A 20,299-nucleotide genomic window follows, 5' to 3' on the forward strand; every position below is an offset into this window, starting at 1 on the left:
AAAATGCTATTTTCACTTGTGACTGGACTATGCTAGGTCGAAAAAAGGACAAAGGAGACACCAAAATTACTGACGCAGAATTAAAACGAGTTTCTAATGTGCTTTTGTTGGAACACTGAGACGATCAGTGTCGCACATTACTGGGAAAGGATCTGCTCCCTCAAATAAGTCAAGTGACTTTGTTAGTGTCTGAAGTTAACCATTGTAAACTTAATTAAAAGTATTAAGTGTTGACTTTGCATACCTTTTTTCTGAAAGTTTCACCTGATATATTAACCACTGATGCTGATGTGGTCGGTAGTGGAGGGCAAAAGCCCAGCAGGACTTTGCATACTTGGAAACGGTAGTACTGCAGTTTCTTCATGGCAGGTGCTATAACAAAATTTGTGGTTGAAGTTATGCTTTGGAGAAACTGTGGACGTTCAAAATGTCGATTCTTTAGGGCACTACACCACAACCCTTAAACAGCGACTGATTTAGAGTTGCTGAAAGGGGTGTACAGCGATGGACAGTCAGTTGCTAAAGGTTATAGCGACAGACCCCTACAATTGCTAATGAAGCCACCGTTATATGTAAACAGCGACAGACATCATCTTTAGCAAAGGACAGTTCAACGGTCCAACTTTTAGCGACCCACAATATGCTTTTAGCGACCGACAGTCCAATGCTATAATAACTTTTAGCGACCAACAGTTCGACGGGCTCAATTGTAAACAAATAAAAAAAAATAAAAGCTGGTCTGAAGGTATAGTTGATGATCAAACATTAGCCATACATTGATTCACGTACACAAAAGTGATGACATTCAAAAGTGATCACATTATCCATACATTGATTCATGTATTGAACAAGTACATTATACATGTAATGCCACTTAACATCAAACTAATCCTTGTTTGAAGTATCTGCTGATCAAAAACAAGGCTGATCCTAGCTGATGATCAAAAGTTTAGCATAGCACATGTCCATGAAAACAAACAAGCTGGTGGCAGCATCCAAAAGTTCCTGAAAAAATTATAGAATCAGTAGTCTAATGAAGTACAAGTTCCAATGTACAACTTATAAGGGAGTGAGAAGACACAGCTTCACGAATATAAATCACATTCAGTTAGCCTCCAAAAATGAAACGTCCAGTGCTTACCCCTTAGCTGTTTGTGTTTTATTTTCACTATTCAAGACTTCACTAGTTGAGTTTATTGTTTCTCAGACTTTGATGACAGGCTCAAAGCAGACAACAAAGATAATGATTCAACAACACAAGCTGATAAGCTATCCTCTACTCAATCCACGCATCCAGTACTTGTAAATTCAACTTGTAGATCAATAAATTTAATTTGAACAGCAATGGATCGAGGAAGGGAGTAGCACTTGTCTGGTGTTGGCTGACTCATTTTAAGGTAGGCATGAAGATGGTCTGGCAAAAATGAGAATTTTTTCAATGAGCCCAAGACTTGTAAACATTGAATACATTGCCACACTTGCAGTAACCATCAAAGATTGAATTCTAACAGTACTCAGAACGCTGCGAGCTGTAGGAAGGTATAAATTTCACATCTGTTATCTGCATACGCATTTAAAAGATTCAGTATTTTTAATGAAAAATACAAAACAATAGAATCAAAGGAGCACCAATTTGTAAAGTAAACCTGTGGCTCCTGTCGAGGTGACCAACTGAGAAGGATTCCAAGATGTTGCTTCTCTTAGCTTTGCTGTTGTTGAATTGCTGGGCACCAGAATAAAAAGGTGTCCAGCTGTTGCTACTATAGTACTGCAAAGAGAGAAAATGAAATCGATCGAGCAAGCTACTACCACTATTCTGAAAATGAAAGGAGAGTTGAGCTGCTGTGTAGACTGACAAACTGAAAAACAAATGAAAGGAGAACTGACATGAAATTGGAATAACTCGATCTATTTCACTATTTGACAAAATAAAGAACAAAATCCAATTCTGATTGACATGAAATTGGAATCACAACTTCGCTAGATCATGTACAATATATTTGACCAAAAACATCTAAAAAGATTGAGCCTTTTCGCTAAAAGATTGACCAAAAACACCCAATTTATCTGCAAGCAAATCACTCTGAACACTAAGTAGATCTAATCATTTTAGTACAAAACTGAATACTAACCTTTTAGCCATGGCAGGGGTGCACTGCCGCAGAAGACTTGGGGATGAGCGGCCAGGTGGAGTGTGGAGACTGGACTGGAGATGGAGAGCCCGCAGAGTGCTGCTGTGGATGCATGCCCGCGCCCGCCGCCCAGCTCCGAGTCCACCCACACATGTATCTGACCAAAAACTACATGTACTGGACACAATAGGCAACTACATCAGTTATTCCTACTGTTGAAGTGGAGCCTCCAGGATGTTCATTTAATCCTCCATTGGAAGCACATCAAGTATGTGTTACCATTTATTTAGGAGCACCAGATATGGGCAATGTACTCTATTCTGAGTTGTTAAAAATTGCTACTAATAGATACTCCTACATTTTTCAACGAATCAACGATGACAGTAACAGGAGGACCCTGCTGTTGCATTTGTTAAGAGGGAAAAGTCATTTCACTGAAGCAATAACCGAAGAAGATGTAAGTTTTATCTCCAAGACTTTACAGCTCTGTCATAAGAATCTGCAATTTAGACATTGCCCTGTCGTACTATCTGTAACATATAGCATGCAAATGTGTCTTGTTTTCACTTGTCACTTTCTGCATAGCCCAAAATATATCATGGACTTGGACAGTGCTAATGAGGCTACAGTAATCATGCTGCCCAATTCATTGATATAAAATTAAATACTATACTTTCAGTTGCAACACCAAGCACACTTGGAACACACTGCTCATGCATCTCATAAACCGCATCTCGCAATAGACAAATTTAAAAATTCAATCTAGGTCTGTCCAACTCACCAGAGCCCATATCGGGGAAGGGGGCTGATGCAGGGGCGGCGGCATTGGTAGGAAGAATTCGCCGCTGCAGACCAGGTACCCCCACATTTTCCAACCAGGCCAACGACGCCGGCTCCAGTTGCTCCCACCCGCCAGCCACAGAGAGGATGGATGCTGTGGCAGTGGCACCGTGAGTGGAGCTCCTTCAGATGGATGCTGTGACATCCTGAAGATCCGCACGGAGGTCAGAGGCAGTCAAAGACGGGGATAAGGGGCAGCTGGATGCCGCGCTTACTGGGAACGGATGTCCGAGAGGCGCACGGACGAGGAGGACGAGGATGTGATACCTGGCTGCCGGTACGGAGGGAGCGGGGGTGAGGAGAGGGGACGTCGAACGGAGTAGGCTGCCGCCACCGTGAGTGGCGCCGCCCCGCGTGGGGGTGGAGAGGATGCCGCCGCCGGTGACGAAGGGGAGCAGCATGGCAGCGGATCCACGAGGGGAGGGTGCCTGCCGCCGACGCCGTCCGTGGGATTTGGCTGGGGATCAACATTGTGCCGCCGGACGTGAGGAGCAGGGAGCGCAGCCGGAGGCGAGGGACAGGGAGCGCCGCGCCGGAGGTGTGAGGCATGGGGTCGTGGCGGTGTGAGAGGGAAAATTTGGGGCTGGCAATGTTTTCCAGCTCTATTGACGCAAAATGGGCCAGCTGACCTTGCGCAAGCCCAATATATATACAGCGACAGATAGTTTGATTCAAATGTCAGGCTTTAGCGACCCGGTTAGAGAAATGAGAAATAACGACCCACCATCTGTTATAAATTTTTAGCGACCAACCATCCATTGATATTTTGGTACTTTTAGCGACCCACCTCCGAAGCTATTTTTGGGTTGTGGTGTAGTTCGGCTGGACGGAGCAAGGGACAAAAAAAAAGTACCATACACGAGCATTTTGGGAAAGTTAGCCTTTGGATTTTCTTCTCTTGACCCGCGAGGATCCCGATCTGGATATAAGAACCAGAGGAGCTTCACAACAAAATGGGCCAGGGTTGTGGTGAGGACTAGTAACATCTGCAGCATTTGCACAGAGGCGACAAGGCACCTAGAGAGATTCTGAGGATGTGGTCGAGGTCAGAGGTGTTCCGTGTTCGATTGTTCATCCTCTCTCCAGTCGTTAGTCGTCATGGTGAAGCCATCGAACTCTCATGCGACCATCGAACTCTGTTCCTATGCAGACATGGAAATGCCAAAGGAGCTATCGGTGTTCAGGTTAACCTCCAACATCCATTGATGCAGGTCCTCATAATTGACACTAATGGTTTGCCACCGGTGCCACTTCGGTGACCGGAACTAATGTAGAGGAGCGCTCTGATGAAGGTGACCCTGAAGAAACCTTTGAAGTTGGTGGCGTAAACTCAGAAGACGTCTTAGGGACCAAGTTGGCGGGAAGCGGAAGGAAGGCGCGAGACAAGAAGAAGAATCCACGCTTCTCTGGGCCGCTTGAAAGGTCCTTGTTTGGTTTTGGTAATTGAGTGACAACCTTAGGTGGACTAATGTGTTTAAGTAAGATACATAGGTGATTAGTCCACAGATACATGTGTGTGAGCAATATATGCCATGACGATGATGATGGCTCAAAGATGTGGCAAAGCTCACACATGTGATGATGAAGGAGCTTATTGCACATGAGACATGACATGGAGTCATGTGATCAAGGTGGAGAAGATCAAGACATGACTTGGCTTGATGGACCAATTGCAAGTGTGAAGGCAAGTCGGAGGCTTTGGAGTGATGGACCGCGTGGCGGTGAAGCTTGAGCAAGACTTGGCACCGATAGACGAAGGCAATGGTGAAAAACAAGTGAAGTCAAGATTGATGAACCAATGCAGTCATGTGATGATATGAAGTGGATCATATCATTTGGTGATTGGTTGATGCATGTGTTGCGTCAACAATGGAGGAGATGAAATGGAATGCGCAAGGCAAAGGTATAACCCAGGGCATTTCATTTCACCAGTCATAGGTGTGTAGAGAAGTTTATAACCGGGTTTAGGATAGATGGTCGTACTATCAAGAGGGGCAAACTTATTTGCATATCGGTCATCTAGTGCCTCTCGAATGATCTAACTTTGCAGCGATGCTAGGATCAAGTGGCGTGGCAAGTTGAGTGGCTAATCCTTTGGGAAATGTTTGTGAAAAGCTAACACACATACACATGGTGGTGTTGGCACATTTACAAAGAAGAAGAAGTTGGAGTTGATGAGGATCAACTCGGTGAAGAAACAGAGGCGAGAAGGTGTCACTGTGAGTGACCGAACGCTGGCCTCGGTAGGACTAGCGCGTCTAGTCAGTGGCAGCAGAGAGCGCGTAGGCGTCGGTCTTCGACTGGACGCTGGGCGAAAAGTGACCGGACGCGCAGGGCCTGTGTCCTGTCACATGTGACGTATGGTGACGTAGCACGGGTAGCTGAGGCAGCGAGGACCTGACGCTCTGCTACGTCCGGTCACCTGTGATCGGACGTGTCCGGTCGCAAAACAGAGGCTCGGGGAGCTCTCTAGAAACGACCGGACTCGGGCGTAGCAGCGTCCAGTCATCCTCACTATACTACGTCCGGTCAGTGATGACGTATGCTGACGTCTTGGCGCGAGGAGCAGCAGTGACAAGTGGCATGCGGTGAAGGACCAGACTCAGGTGCTGCGTATGATCGCGACCAACCTGATGCGTCCGGACACAATACAGACGCTCGGGGAGCTCTCTAGAAATGACTGGACTCTAGCTGGTCTACGTCCGGTCATGCAGGGGCAAACACGTCCGGTCGCAAAATAGAGGCTCGAAGAGCTCTCTGGAAATGAGCAGACTCTGAGGCTCGCGCGTCTGGTCTTGGCGCTGTGCTACGTCCGGTCACAACTTAACCGTTAAGATCGGGCGCTCAGTATTTGAAGCTAGGGATGATGTGGCAGCCATCCGTTGACCGAACGCAGGCTGGGTGCGTTCGGTCAATCTAATCGGCACGTCCGGTTGCCCCGAGCAGTGCCTAGTGAAGGATTACAACGACTCTATTTTCGTAGGGGCTATAAATAGAAGTGTGGGTCAGCCTTTGGCCGATACCTTAGTACAGCTGAGCACACTAGAGCCTTGGTGGCTTATGTGGTAGTGCTTGGGAGCCCTCTAACTCACTCTAGGTTGATAGTGTTCATCCGATCGAGTGAGAGAGCGATTCTAGTGCGATTGCATCGTGAGGTTGCATCGAGTGGCAATAGGTGGTCGTCTTGCAAGCCGGTGGTGCTTGTTACTATTGGAGGTTGCCACCTCCTAGACGGCTTGGTAGTGGTCTCCGTCGAAGCCCGCATGAAGCTTGTGCGGTGCTCCGGAGAAGAGCTTTGTGAGGGGCATTGTGCTCCCCCCGCGGGAGCTGTGAAGAGCAACTCTAGTAGAGTGAGACACGAAGGGCAACAAGTGGTCCGGCCGGGTCAAGTGCTAGAGCTTGTGGTAGGCACTCCACGTGGGAGAGTGTGACTTGCGGGTCACCACTAGCAAGAGGACCGGCGGCAACCTTGGAGCTTGTCTCAATGAGGACTAGCGTGTTGGCAAGCACATGAACCTCGGGATAAAAATCATCGTGTCATCCTTGTATTCCCGTTGGTTTGCATCCTTGTTACACAAGCTTGTATTTACATTTCATATATATTATGCTTGTGTAGCTGCTCTTGTAATTTGTTAGCTTGTGTAGCTCACTAATTACCTTCTTGCTTGTGTAGCAAAGAAGTAGCTCCCTTGCGTGGCTAATTTGGTATGTGTAACCTTGTTAGTCACTTGCTTAGTTTGTGTAGCTAAGTATTTGTGCTCTCTAATTAGGCATTGGTTGCCTTGTTATTGAGCATTGCTAGTGAGCTTAGGTGGCTTTGTGCTTTTGCTTATTAGCATGTGTAGGAGCTCCCTCATTGCTTAAAATACTAGTGGCATAGGTTTGTGTGACCTTGCTTCTAGAATTGGTTAGGTGAGCTCTAGCTAGCATGACATCTTTGTTGTCTAATTAGGATCTTTATAAGGTGCTTGTGAACTTTGATAGAGGGGTGTAGTCTTGGCTAGACCGATAGTTTTAATTCCGTATTTGTTTTGGTTAGCCGATGCGATTAAGTTTAAGAAAGGACTACTGACCCCCCTCTAGTCCGCCATCTAGACCCTACAAGTGGTATCAGAGCTAGGTCTCTCATTTTTTGTCTTCACCGACTTGAGAGGATAGCGTCTAGTGGGCTAGTTGATTGTGAGACACACATTTTTGATGGCACAAACTTTACACTTTAGAAAAATCCTATGCTTGATCATTTTCATGCAAAGGGACCAAAGTTTTGGTGGATTGTCACTAGTGGTCTCACTCATGTATTGGACCATTGAAATCTCACCAAAGCTCAAAAGGTTCTCTATGAACTTGATGCACATGCTTGTTGTTATCTAGTGGATGCTTTAAGCTTTGATTTAATGAAAAGGATAAACTATGTGGGAACCGCTCGTGAGATATGGGGAATCAATCAAGCACACCTTCGGTGATTCCTCCACATGGGATGATGGCAAATTCAAGAAGGAGAATGATCACAAGGTGGAGGCACATGAGCGTGTTGAGCATGACTACAATTTGGTGATTGTGGAAGATTGCTCCACCTCATGGTCAAGTGATAATAATGATGATGCTACCACAAAATCACTTGACAAGATTGATGGTGATGCCACAAGTGTTGCAAATGATGATACGACCCCATGCACAATTGATGGTTATGATGATGGATCATGCCCGGATGACATTGCTACTACAAGCTCTCCTACATCACCACATTGCTTCATGTCACAAGGTGACACCAAGGTATCTAATACTAATGTGGTTGATCATGTTGATTCATATGATGAGCTTGTGAGTAGACTTGCTAGCATGACCATGTCTTTAGAAAATGAGAAAGCTAAAACAATGAAATTAGAAAATAAAAACTCATTTCTAAAGAACTCATATGAAGAACATAAGCACTTACTTGATGTTCTCAAATCTTCACATGATGAGCTAAAATTGACTCATGAGAAGCTTCTTGTGTCTCATGAAGAATTATTAGAACAACATGCTTCTCTCATTAAAGCTTTTTCAAAGAAACTTAAAAAGAATGAGAGCTCATCACATAAGTCAAGTGATCAATTGTAACATGTGACTAACTCTTGTGATGTAGAGAAGAAGCATTTATCTACCTCTTGTGGTGATTTATTAGATATGCCATGCTCTTCATATATAGATGCTTGTTCTACTTCTATGTCTTGTGAGACTAACCTTTTGAAGGAGAACAATAAGCTCAATGAACAAGTGAAGAATTTGAGCAACAAGTTATAGAGGTGCTACAACTCAAAAGTCACCTTTGAGCACATGTTAAAGACTCAAAGAAACTATGGTGACAAGTGTGGCCTTATGGCCTTGGCTTCAAGAAGAAGATGACAAAGGGCAAAAGAAAAGGAGAAAGAAAGATGAAGAAGCTACAACAAAGAAAGCTCTCTCATACCATGTGCTACCGGTGTCATGAAGCAGGACACCTTGCAAATGGTTGCCCTAACATTGAGAAGCTCAAGAAGATAAAAGAAGAAGAGAGACTCAAGCATGTGAAGTGCTTCAAGTGCTGCACTTGAGGTCATCTTACCTTAATGTGCCCAACCAAGCAATTGGTGAAGCAACTAGAAGAGCCTCAACCAAAGCCACAAGTTGAGCAAGAGAAGACACCCCAAGAGCAAGTCAAGATCTATCATGAAGTTGGTGGTAACTTGATGACGAAGAAGAAGAAAACAAGAATGGGTGGAAAGGCAAGGCATCCAATGCAAACTCAAGATGCCAAGATGATGATCAAGACACATGATGAGAAGAAGATATATGCTCACATCAAATGCTTCAAGTGTGAAGATATGGGACACTTTGCCTCGAGGTGTCCTATCAAGCTTGAGAAGAAGGCTAAAGCATCTCATAAGAGGCAAGGCAATGAGGAGCACCACATGAGCAAGGAAGAAAAGGCTCAATCAGAAAGAAAGTGTTACTCATGTCGGGAAAGGGGACACATGGCTCATTCATGTCACCTAGGTAACTCTTCTAAGTCTATTTCAATTGTTGATAATAATATGCTTAGAAAGGATGGCAATGGTACCTTATTGGTTGTAATTGCAAAACATCCCACTATTCATACTAGGGCTTTGCCTAAGTATGTTGCATCTAACTTGAGAGGACCCAAACTAGTTTAGGTACCATCAAAAAGTGGATGAATATGTGTAGGTACCATGGCATTGGAGGCTTGATTCAATTGTTTCCGTATTGATCACCATATGTTGAATCAAGCATTGAAGCTTAATGCAATTATATCCCAATGCCAAGCCAAGATTTAGTCAAGTCCGAATGTGCTTCAACATACAAGTGTCATGATCAAGTTGTGGTGATTTATTGGATTATTTGATGGCTTGCAAAAATACTTGAGTTAAAGCTTGCTAATTGAATGATCATGAGCTAACCAAGGTATATCCCTTGTTGATCATTTCATTTTGGTGCATATGAGTTAATTGAATTGGATAAATATGCAATGTTGCTTGCTATAAGATGATTGAATGTATAATTGACTAGTAATCAAGTTTGGATTGATTTGTGTTGGATAAATTCATGAGATAACTTTGAGTGAGTGGTTGAATGGATTTATGTCTTGTGAAAGTATTCAAACAAGTTAATTTTAAGTTTGATTCATATTTGATGAAGTATAGCTCAATAGTTAAAATATGTCCTATAATTGAGAATCTGATGTTGCTGTGATCTTAGCCATGTATGAGTGATCAAAACTTATTGGATTGGCATAAAAATTGGTGTACATGCTCTAGACTTATGGTATAAGATGTTGTATAAATTTCATGAGAATTGGATAGAGATGCTTCGGTTTTAGGGTAGATCTTGTCAGCAATAGTGCAACAGCTTTCAGCATGTAACAGTGGTGGAAGAATTGAAATCTGGTAGCAATCTAGAAGTCAAATAAAGCTCAAATTTTTACAGCTGCTAGATGACTTAGTGAAGCACATCTCCACCAAATTTCGTGGTATTTGGATTTATACTTTGGGAGATATGTATTTTTTTAAGAGTATAGAATCTGTCAGATAAGTGATCATTATTAAATTTATTTGAAGTCGCTTTGATTAAAAGGTCCTCAAGTGGGAATCATATTTATAAGTGATTGAGGCACCTAAGATTGGTTTTGAGATGATCTAGAAGCATAACAAGTAAAGAGTACAAGGCTATTTAATTATGGAGTGTACTTTGCACACATTTTATACTCAAATTGGAAGATCAAGATCAAACTCAAGATGAAGATGAAGTTTAAGTTCTAATGACTATTGGAAATCATTTGGTAGAAAGAAAATGACTTAAACAAGTAGAAAGAAAAGGACTTAAAGAAGGAATCAAGGTTACTCATCAAGTTAAGTCCATCATTTAGATCAATCAATCAAGTTATTTCAAGTGAGTGTCAAGAATGGCTCTTTGGAGAGAGGTCATTTCTCCCTAAGTGTAGGGGCTTGCCGCCTATGTGTAGGTAAACTAAGTGTGGTACTTAGAAGGCTAACATGGAAGTGGTGATCCAAGGAACATTTGAGATGCTCAGTTGAATAATCAAAAGGGTTGATCAAGGAAAGCAAGCAACACCCAAAAGAGAGCTACTCATGGCAATTCAAGTGGTATTCCAAATAGATCTCTCATGCAAGCATTGATCAAAAGATGAAGCAAGCTAACCACAACAAGATAGTGTACTTGATCATAAGTGGTATTCATTTTATATGGGTGAAGAATGGAATTTAAAATGGTATCTATTGGTCTTCACCAAGCTTATAATTGGACTTCACATTGCTGTTGGAGTAATAAATTGGAATCTATGTGACTATCCTCTACTCCAACATAGCAAATGTATCATTGTAATGTGCATGATCATTTCATCCCTTACTAGTATGCGATTAGTGCATATAGTACATGCTTCCTAGGATCATGCATAACAAATGAAACGTTTAAAATTCATAACCTACCACTATTACTTGAATGATTAGCTGATCTAGTGGTTATTATATGAATTTGTTCATGAGCTAGTGAACCCAAGTACTTGATTTGATTTAGATTGCCAACAAGTGACAAGTACAGCCTCGATAAGATAACCTTCAAATGAGTGTGAAAAAGCTTAGAGAGGGTTCAAACCAGACTTGGAAGCATAGGTAAATCAATTTAGTTCAAGTCAACCATAGAAGCTCATGATAGTGATAAGAGTACGAGCACAAGACAACAATGCAAATGGATATCTAGTTTGTTTGTTTCAAGTGGTATCTAGACTCAAGTATTTCATCAAGAATTTACAAGTGATGTCTAGATCAACTCACAAGTGATATCTTATAAGTGGTACTCATGAAGATAGCAAAGGTTCAAGAAATGGTTTTATTGATAAATCCAACAAGTGGTTCCATACTAGAAAATTCTTTCAAGTGGTATCACATCTACACATGGTATCAATCATGCAAGACGATGGTTCCACAAGTGATCCTCAACTTTAAGTGATCATCAAATGAAGAATGCATCCCTCACCTACAAGAGCTCAAGTGAATCAAATGGATGACCCATGCTATGACATAGAGGGAGGTGTCCCACAAATTGGTATCAAGTCAAAGATCCTATGTGTGGTATCTCAAGAAGCTATACAAGTGGTGTCATTCCAACAATCAAGTGATGTCCATAAAAAATGCAAGATTCAAGCATCAACCATCTACCCCAAATACAAACATTTGTATCAATGAGAAGCACACCTTTTATGGAAATTGATGACAAAGAGGGAGAGATTATACAAAGATATAAAAGCTTCGGGAGAGATTGAGACAAAGAAGTAGAGGCTGGATATGGACATGGACAAAGAGGGAGCAACATTGAGGAATTGAAAAGGATCAAAATTCTTGGACAAGAGAAGCACACAAGTAGGGAGAGCAAGCTCATGAACTTTGATTGATTGCATTTGATATGTGCATATTCATGTGCCTGCTTACATTGCATAAGCTTTTGAAATTCAATATGCATGCTTGTGTGGTGTATGTTAGTTGTAGAATTTGAATGATGATTTGATAACTAGTATACATAGGATGGTAGCTAGACTCATATTTTTACATGTGGTACTAGAACCTTGCTTATAATGTTGATCTCACGGGGTTTCTAGTGTTTTTGTTGTCTAGCTACTTATGATGCTAAGGATGGTGTTAAAAGTGTAACTCCGATTGGTATCACGCTTCAAAGGTTATTCTATACACCTTAGCATCACTTACTAGTGATAACACTCCCACAAATTTTATATTTATGCATGTGTGCAAACTTGAAACCAAATCATTTGAGCACAAATGTAGGGGGAGCTATCACTACCGAGACGAGTTTTATGATGCTTATCTAAATCTTAACATAGAGCTTAAAATTGGATAAGTGGCATAAAATCCAAATCAAGTTGGCAATTTACACTTGTGTGAAGTACTAGCTTGAATTGAGCTTAATTTTCATATCTTTGTAGAGTTGTCATCAATTACCAAAAATAGGAAGATTTAAAGGTCCTTGTTTGGTTACCTTAGGTGGACTAATGTGTTTAAGTAAGATACACAGGTGATTAGTCCACAGGTACATGTGTGTGAGCAATATATGTCATGACGGTGATGATGGCTCAAAGATGTGGCAAAGCTCACACATGTGATGATGAAGGAGCTTATTGCACATGAGACATGACATAGAGTCATGTGATCAAGGTGAAGAAGATCAAGACATGACTTGGCTTGATGGACCGGTTGCAAACGTGAAGGACAAGTCGGAGGCTTTGGAGTGATGGACCGCATGGCGGTGAAGCTTGAGCAAGACTTGGCACCAATGGACGAAGGCAACGATGAAAAACAAGTGAAGTCAAGATCGATGAACAAATACGGTCACGTGATGATATAAAGTGGATCATATCATTTGGTGATTGGTTGATGCATGTGTTGCGTCAACAATGGAGGAGATGGAATGGAATGCGCAAGGCAAAGGTATAACCTAGGGCATTTTATTTCACCGGTCATAGGTGTGTAGAGAAGTTTATGACCGGATTTAGGATAGATGGTCGTACTATCAAGAGGAGCAAACTTGTTTGCATATCAGTCATCTAGTGCCACTCGAGTGATCTAACTTTGCATCGTCGCTAGGATCGAGTGGCTAGGCAAGTTGAGTGGCTAATTCTTTAGAAAATGTTTGTGAAAAGCTAACACACATACACATGGTGGTGTATATTTGGTGGTGTTGGCACATTTGCAAAGGAGAAGAAGTTGGAGTTGATGAGGATCAACTCGGTGAAGAAATAGAGGCGAGAAGGTGTCACTGTGAGTGACTGGACGCTGGCCTCGGCAGGACTGGCGCGTTCGGTTAGTGGCAGTAGAGAGCGCGCAGGCGTCGGTCTTCGACCAGACGTTGGGCGAAAAGTGACCTGACGCGCAGGGCCTGCGTCCGGTTGCATGTGACGTATGGTGACGTAGCGCGGGCAGCTGAGGCAGCGAGGACCTGACGCTCTGCTATGTCCGGTCACCTGTGATCGGACGCGTCCGGTCGCAAAACAGAGGCTCGGGCAGCTCTCTAGAAACGATCGGACTCAGGCGTAGCAGCGTCCAGTCATCCTCACTGTACTGCGTCCGATCAGTGATAATGTACGCTGATGTCTTGGCGCGAGGAGCAGCAGTGACACGTGACATGCGGTGAAGGACTGGACTCAGGTGCTGCGTTCGATCGCGACCAACCTGACGTGTCCGGTCGCACTATAGACGCTTGGGGAGCTCTCTGGAAAAGACCGGACTCTGGCTTGTCTGCGTCCGGTCGTGCAGGAGTGGACGCGTCCGATCGCAAAACAGATGCTTAGGGAGCTCTCTGGAAACGACCAGACTCTGAGTCTCGCGCGTCCGGTCTTGGCGTTGTGCTGCGTCCGGTCATAACTTAACCGTTAAGATCGGGTGCTCAGTATTTCAAGCCAGGGATGATGTGGCAGCCATCCGTTGACCGGACGCTGGCTGGATACGTCCGGTCGATCTGACCGGCGTGTCCGGTCGCCCCGACTAGTGCTCAGTGAAAGGGTACAACGGCTCTATTTTTGTGGGGGCTATAAATAAAAGTGTGGGTCGGCCTTTGGATGATAGCTTAGTATAGCTGAGCACACTGGAGTCTTGGTGGCTTATGTAGTAGTGCTTGGGAGCCCTCTAACTCAATCTAGCTTGATAGTGTTCAACCGATCGAGTGAGAGAGCGATTCTAGTGCGATTGCATCGTGAGGTTGCATCGAGTGGCACTAGGTGGTCGTCTTGCAAGCCGATGGTGCTTGTTACTCTTGGAGGTTGCCACCTCCTAGACGGCTTGGTAGTGGTCTCCGTCGAAGCCCGCAAGAAGCTTGTGCGGTGCTCTAGAGAAGAGCTTTGTGAGGGGCATTGTGCTCGCCCCGCGGGAGCCGTGAAGAGCAACTCTAGTAAAGCGAGACACGAAGGGCGACAAGTGGTCTGGCCAGGTCAAGTGCTAGAGCTTGTGGTAAGCACTCCACGTGGGAGAGTGTGACTTGCGGTTCACCACTAGCAACAGGACCGGCGACAACCTTGGAGCTTGTCTCAACGAGGACTAGTGTGTTGGCAAGCACGTAAACCTCGGGATAAAAATCATCGTGTCATCGTTGTATTCTCGTTGGTTTGAATGCTCGTTATACAAGCTTATATTTACATTTCATATACATTGTGCTTGTGTAGCTACTCTTGTAATTTGTTAGCTTGTGTAGCATAGAAGTAGCTCCCTTGCGTGGCTAATTTGGTATGTGTAACCTTATTAGTCACATTGTTTAGTTTGTGTAGCTAAGTATTTGTGCTCTCTAATTAGGCATTGGTTGTCTTATTGAGCATTGCTAGTGAGCTTAGGTGGCTTTGTGCTTTTGCTTACTAGCATGTGTAGGAGCTCCCCTATTGCTTGAAATACTAGTGGTATATGTTTGTATGATCTTACTTTAGGTGAATTCTAGCTAGCACGACACCTTTGTTGTCTAATTAGGGTTTTTATAAGGTGCTTGTGAACTTCGATAGAGAGGTGTAGTATTGATTAGAACGATAGTTTTAATTACATATTTATTTCAGTTAGCTACCACGATTAAATTTAAGAAAGGACTATTCACGCTCAGTCCGCCGTCCAGACCCTACACCGCTGTGGATCAATTGAGCCCACGAAGACTTGCGTGCAGAATGGCCCTGCGTGGCCCATGTCGGAGGTGGCTCTCTGCCCCTTCTTTGTAACGGTAGCGAGGAAAGACAAACTTGACTTTCATTATTCCTGAACCATGCGTCCATGCCTGAGGGCGACGTCGGCGGCGGGCACGGCGAGTCGCCGGTGCTCGAGGCCTTGATCCACTTATCCTATCGTAATATAGTAATAGAGTTCGGGTCGTCGGTAACATCTGGTATCGGATTCATTCGATTCCGGGAGCTATCGTTGTTTCCGTGTGCCACCAAACCTCTTCCCCGTTGTCTAGATCCGGCGTCGTAATCCCCGACGGTAGGCTCTCTTATGTGATTCACCCTAGTGGTGTTGATCGCGAAGATTCATAGGTCCGTGCCGAGGTCGACGTGATCGACAACGGCGGCGGAGCTATGGGTCGTCATCCTGGCGCCTCACAACCACCTCACACGACAGCAGCTAGTCATGACGCAGGAAGAACAATTCCGCCAAATTCTCGTTCTCCTGAGCGTGAATTCGAAGGGAATCGCGGAGTTGAAGACATCTATGAATGAGATGACGAAGGCGAAGGAGGAGATTGAAGCCTGGAAGCGGGAGGTCGACAATCGGATGACGCATCTGGAGACTGCGGTCACCAACCTCGGCGAGCGCTTCGAACACCTGCTCGGCGCCAACACATCATCGCCGCTGAAAGGGATCTCCACCAAGCAAACCGCGACTGACGCATCGAAGGCCGAGAAGGATGGGCTGCCGGATCCTGCTCACCTTGGATCGACCCCGACTGGGGCGGCGTCCGGGCCATGTGGCCACTGCGCTGAACATGGGCGCCGGGGAACTGGGTTTGGGGTGGTGTACACCACCCTGAAACCGTCCCCGGTCACAGGTGCGGATCCTACCCACAATCCTCCTGTGACATGTGCTATGGGTGATTCTGTGTGTTGCGGTCATCATATCCATCATTCCACACCACTATCTGAATTAGATTTTCCCAAATTTGATGGTTCTAATCCTAGATTGTGGGTGAAGCAGTGTGAAACCTTTTTCGATGTCTATGCAGTTGCTCCTAGTCTTTGGGTTAGATATGCTTCCATGAACTTGATAGGTTCAGCAGCACTTTGGTTCCAAACCCTGCAAGGGAACTCCACTGAAATTACCTGGGATGCCTTTGTGTTATCAGCCACCAATAGGTTTGATAGGGATGAACATAACCATCTCCTTAGGCAATTTTTTCACCACAAGCAATTATCTGATGTCTCTGAATATGTTGAACAATTTAGTGACATTGTCCATCAATTACTTGCTTATGATCCCACCTTTTCACCCACTGTTATCACAAACCGCTTTGTTGATGGCCTTAGAAAGGATATTAGAGCTGTAGTGATGATGCATAGACCACAAGACCTCGATACTGCTAGCTCTTTGGCATTTCTGCAGGAAGAAGCACTTGAGGACCAAGTGGTTAAGAAGACTGACTCTGATCAATATTTCAAGAAGCACAGTCAGGAAACAAGCAAACACACTACAAATCCTCATACTTCAGCTAACAGAACTGTGGAAGATAAGAAGACTATTGTTTCAGCTTCCACCAAGTCTGGAGATGATAAGGTATCTGCTCTGAAATCTTATCGCAGATCTAAAGGCCTATGTTTCAAGTGTGGCGAAAAGTGGGGGCCTCAGCATAAATGTCCTCCTACAGTTTCTCTTAATGCTATGGAACAATTGTGGAAGTGTGTTACTGAAGGGGAAGAACTGGATTTTATTTTTGAAGAAGATACAGATTCAGATGATGAATTGATGGCTCTATCTGTACAAGCACTGAGTGGAACTGAGGGGTCCAAAACTATTAGACTCAGAGGTCACTTACAAGGCAAGGAAGTATTTATGTTGGTGGATTCAGGAAGCACTCACAGTTTCATCAGTGACCAATTACTTCCCTATATCTGGATTCTGGTCAACAGCTAAAACACCTAGTCAAGGTACAAGTGGCTAATGGAGAATTAATCAGTTGTACTCATGAATTATCAGAGCAACTTTGGGCTATTCAAGGGCATTCCTTCCACACTACTCTGAAAATTATACCATTGAAATGCTATGATGTGGTCTTAGGCATGGACTGGTTAGAGTTACATAGTCCCATGGAGGTCCACTGGGTTGACAAATGGTTGCAGTTTCAACATAACAACAAGTTCATCAAATTACAAGGTATTCTTCCTTCTGTGCAAATGAGGGCACCAGTTTCTCAGTACCAACTCCAGGCTTTGGACAGAACTGATTCCATCTTATATGTGGTCCAGTTGCAAGCCAAGGAAGACAGCACCTCCACCTCACCACCTTTACCTACAGAACTCCAAGATCTCTTACAGCAATTTGAGAGTGTTTTTGCACCACCTACTGCCCTGCCACCAGAAAGATCTGGAGACCATAAGATTCCATTGTTGGAGGGGGCTCAACCATTCTTCTTAAGGCCATACAGGTACAACCCTGCCCAAAAAAGTGAAATTGAAAATCAAATTGCTGAAATGCTTGAAAAAGGGTGGATTCAAGTCAGTACAAGCCCATTCTCTTCACCTGCCTTACTGGTGAGAAAGAAGACTAGTGACTGGAGATTATGTGTGGACTACAGACGCTTAAATGCTCTTACCACTAAGAACAAATATCCCTTACCCCTCATTGAAGATTTGTTGGATGAACTACATGGAGCTCAATGGTTTTCCTCTTTAGACTTGTGCTCTGGGTTTCATCAAATCAGGATGGCAAAAGGAGAGGAATACAAAACTGCTTTTCAAACTCATCATGGGCACTATGAGTATTGTGTCATGCCTTATGGAGTCACAGGGGGTCCAGCCACATTTCAAGCTGTTATGAACATTATCTTGGCTCCATTACTGAGGAAATGTGTAGTTGTTTTTATTGATGATATACTCATCTACAGCAAATCCTGGCAGGACCATCTTCATCACTTAGCAGAGGTGCTTGCTATATTACAACAGCATCAGTTTCATGTGAAGCTTGCTAAATGTTCATTTGCAAAGCACCAGCTAACCTATCTTGGCCATGTGGTCAGTGCTCAAGGTGTTGCTACAGACCCCACAAAAATTGACTTCATCAAAACTAGCCACAACCTCATAATGTAAAAGATCTGACTGACTTACTCAAGAAGGGAACTCTATTTGTTTGGACTTCTGCTACAGAAGCCTCATTTCAGGCACTTAAACAGGCCCTCATCACTGCTCCAGTTTTAGCAATGCCTGATTTCTCCTTGCCATTTACTATTGAGACTGATGCTTCAGCAAAGGGTATAGGGGCTGTACTCCAACAGAAAGGTCATCCAATTGCCTTCGTGAGCAAAGCTTTGGGAGTTAAGGCACAGGGACTGTCTACCTATGAAAAAAGAATATCTGGCTATCATTATGGCTGTAGATCATTGGCGCCACTACCTTCAAACATCACCATTTGTGATTCTTACTGATCAAAAGAGTTTGACTCATCTTGAAGATCAAAGGTTGTCCACACCTTGGCAACACAAGGCCTTGACCAAGCTCATGGGGCTTTCTTACAAGATTGTCTATAAAAAGGGATCTGAAAATAGAGTGGCAGATGCCTTGTCAAGAGTCACTCAGACTGATATTTATGATATTTCATCTCTGTCTATTGTCAAGCCTGTGTGGTTGCAAGATATTCAGACTGGATATCAACAAGACAGTCATGCTATGCAGCTACTCACTGAATTGTCTGTCCAGAATGCCAAAGGAGCTATCGGTGTTCAGGTTAACCTCCAACATCCATTGATGCAGGTCCTCAGAATTGACACTAATGGTTTGTCACCGGTGCCACTTCGGTGACTGGAACTGATGCAGAGGAGCGCCCTGATGAAGGTGACCCTGAAGAAACCTTTGAAGGTGGTGGCGTAAACTCAGAAAACGTCTTAGGGACCAAGTTGGCGCGAAGCGGAAGGAAGGCGCGAGACAAGAAGAATAATCCGCGCTTCTCTGGGCCGCTGTGGATCAATTGAGCCCATGAAGACTTGCGTGCAGAATGGACCTGCGTGGCCCATGTCGGAGGTGGCTCTCTACCCCTTCTTGTAACGGTAGCGAGGAAAGACAAACTTGACTCGGTCATTATTCCTGAACCGTGCTTGAGGGCGACGGCGGCGGCGGGCACGGCGACTCACTTATCCTATCGTAATATAGGTCTGGTTTAGATTGCAAATTTTTGCAATCTGGACACTGTAGCACGTTTCATTTGTATTTGACAAACTTTGTCCGATCATGGACTAACTAGGCTCAAAAGATTCGTCTCGTGATTTATAACCAAACTATGTAATTAATTATTTTTTTTACCTATATTTAATGCTTCATGCATCCGTCTAAAAATTGATGTGATAGAGAGAGGGTGAAAAAACTTAGAATTTTGAGGTAATGTAAACAAGGCCATAGTAATAGAGTTCGGGTCGTCAGTAACATGGTTGTGGAACCATTTTCTTGAGTACGGTAAAACTTACGTCTTATCTATGGCTCAAGATCGTTTATCCTCGAAATACAGGCCAATCAAACAGTCAAGAAGAGTGCCGACTGCATTATCAGAATGCGAGAATAAGGACCCTCATGTTTTTATCGTGGCCACTTCTTTTGACCCCTACGACCCTGACAAAAACATCACGTATGTCTACAATTGTGCTTTAACAATTTCTTTTACAGTTCCTTGCTCTGTATCCTAGGAAAGCTTTTTTCATAACGTTATATAATGTGTTGTCAAAAAAATAGATGCGTATTTCCAAACAAAACCGTTGCTACTGAGTTTTGTCTCCGCCTCATTACAAATTCTGAGCAAGTTATTCAAGAGTTCAAAAACCTGCCACTATGGGATTTTTTTTTGAAACTGACCTACCACTATTGTTAACTAAAGCAGTAGGAAACTACAACTTTTGGGTCCACTTAAGAAGCATACAACTATATTTCATCACGACCACGTTGCAAAAATAAACAAAAATAAAAACCTACATTTTTTTTCTTGCATTAGTGATGATCGAAGCAGTAGGCCCTTGAGCAAGTTGTAGTTTATTGCAACAAGATGCCAAATATTGCATGTTTCTGAAAGGCCCCAAAATTACTCTCCTTTTTCAGACATGCGATG

General features: G+C 43.8%; 1 protein-coding gene across 1 annotated transcript; it reads right to left on the reverse strand.

The window, feature by feature from the left end:
* Positions 1-1,399: 1,399 nt before the first annotated feature.
* On the reverse strand, positions 1,400-4,175 carry LOC136489214 (uncharacterized). The gene is made up of 6 exons (XM_066485919.1): positions 4,163-4,175; positions 3,240-3,596; positions 2,914-3,118; positions 2,133-2,309; positions 1,647-1,768; positions 1,400-1,561 (listed from the first exon to the last, which is right to left on the reverse strand). The coding sequence occupies exons 1-6, from the start codon at positions 4,173-4,175 to the stop codon at positions 1,515-1,517; spliced, it is 921 nt and encodes a 306-aa protein (XP_066342016.1). The 3' UTR covers positions 1,400-1,514.
* Positions 4,176-20,299: the final 16,124 nt, after the last annotated feature.

This window comes from Miscanthus floridulus, chromosome 10 (genome assembly GCF_019320115.1).
Source record: "Miscanthus floridulus cultivar M001 chromosome 10, ASM1932011v1, whole genome shotgun sequence".
NCBI lineage: Eukaryota > Viridiplantae > Streptophyta > Magnoliopsida > Poales > Poaceae > Miscanthus > Miscanthus floridulus.

Excerpts from the sequence above, each read along its gene's own strand:
- LOC136489214 (XM_066485919.1), bottom strand. Across the intron at positions 3,119-3,239 it reads CCCTCCGTACCGGCAGCCAG|GATGTCACAGCATCCATCTG; the intron begins GTATCACATCCT and ends GCGGATCTTCAG. Across the intron at positions 2,310-2,913 it reads CTTCCCCGATATGGGCTCTG|TACATGTAGTTTTTGGTCAG; the intron begins GTGAGTTGGACA and ends TATTGTGTCCAG.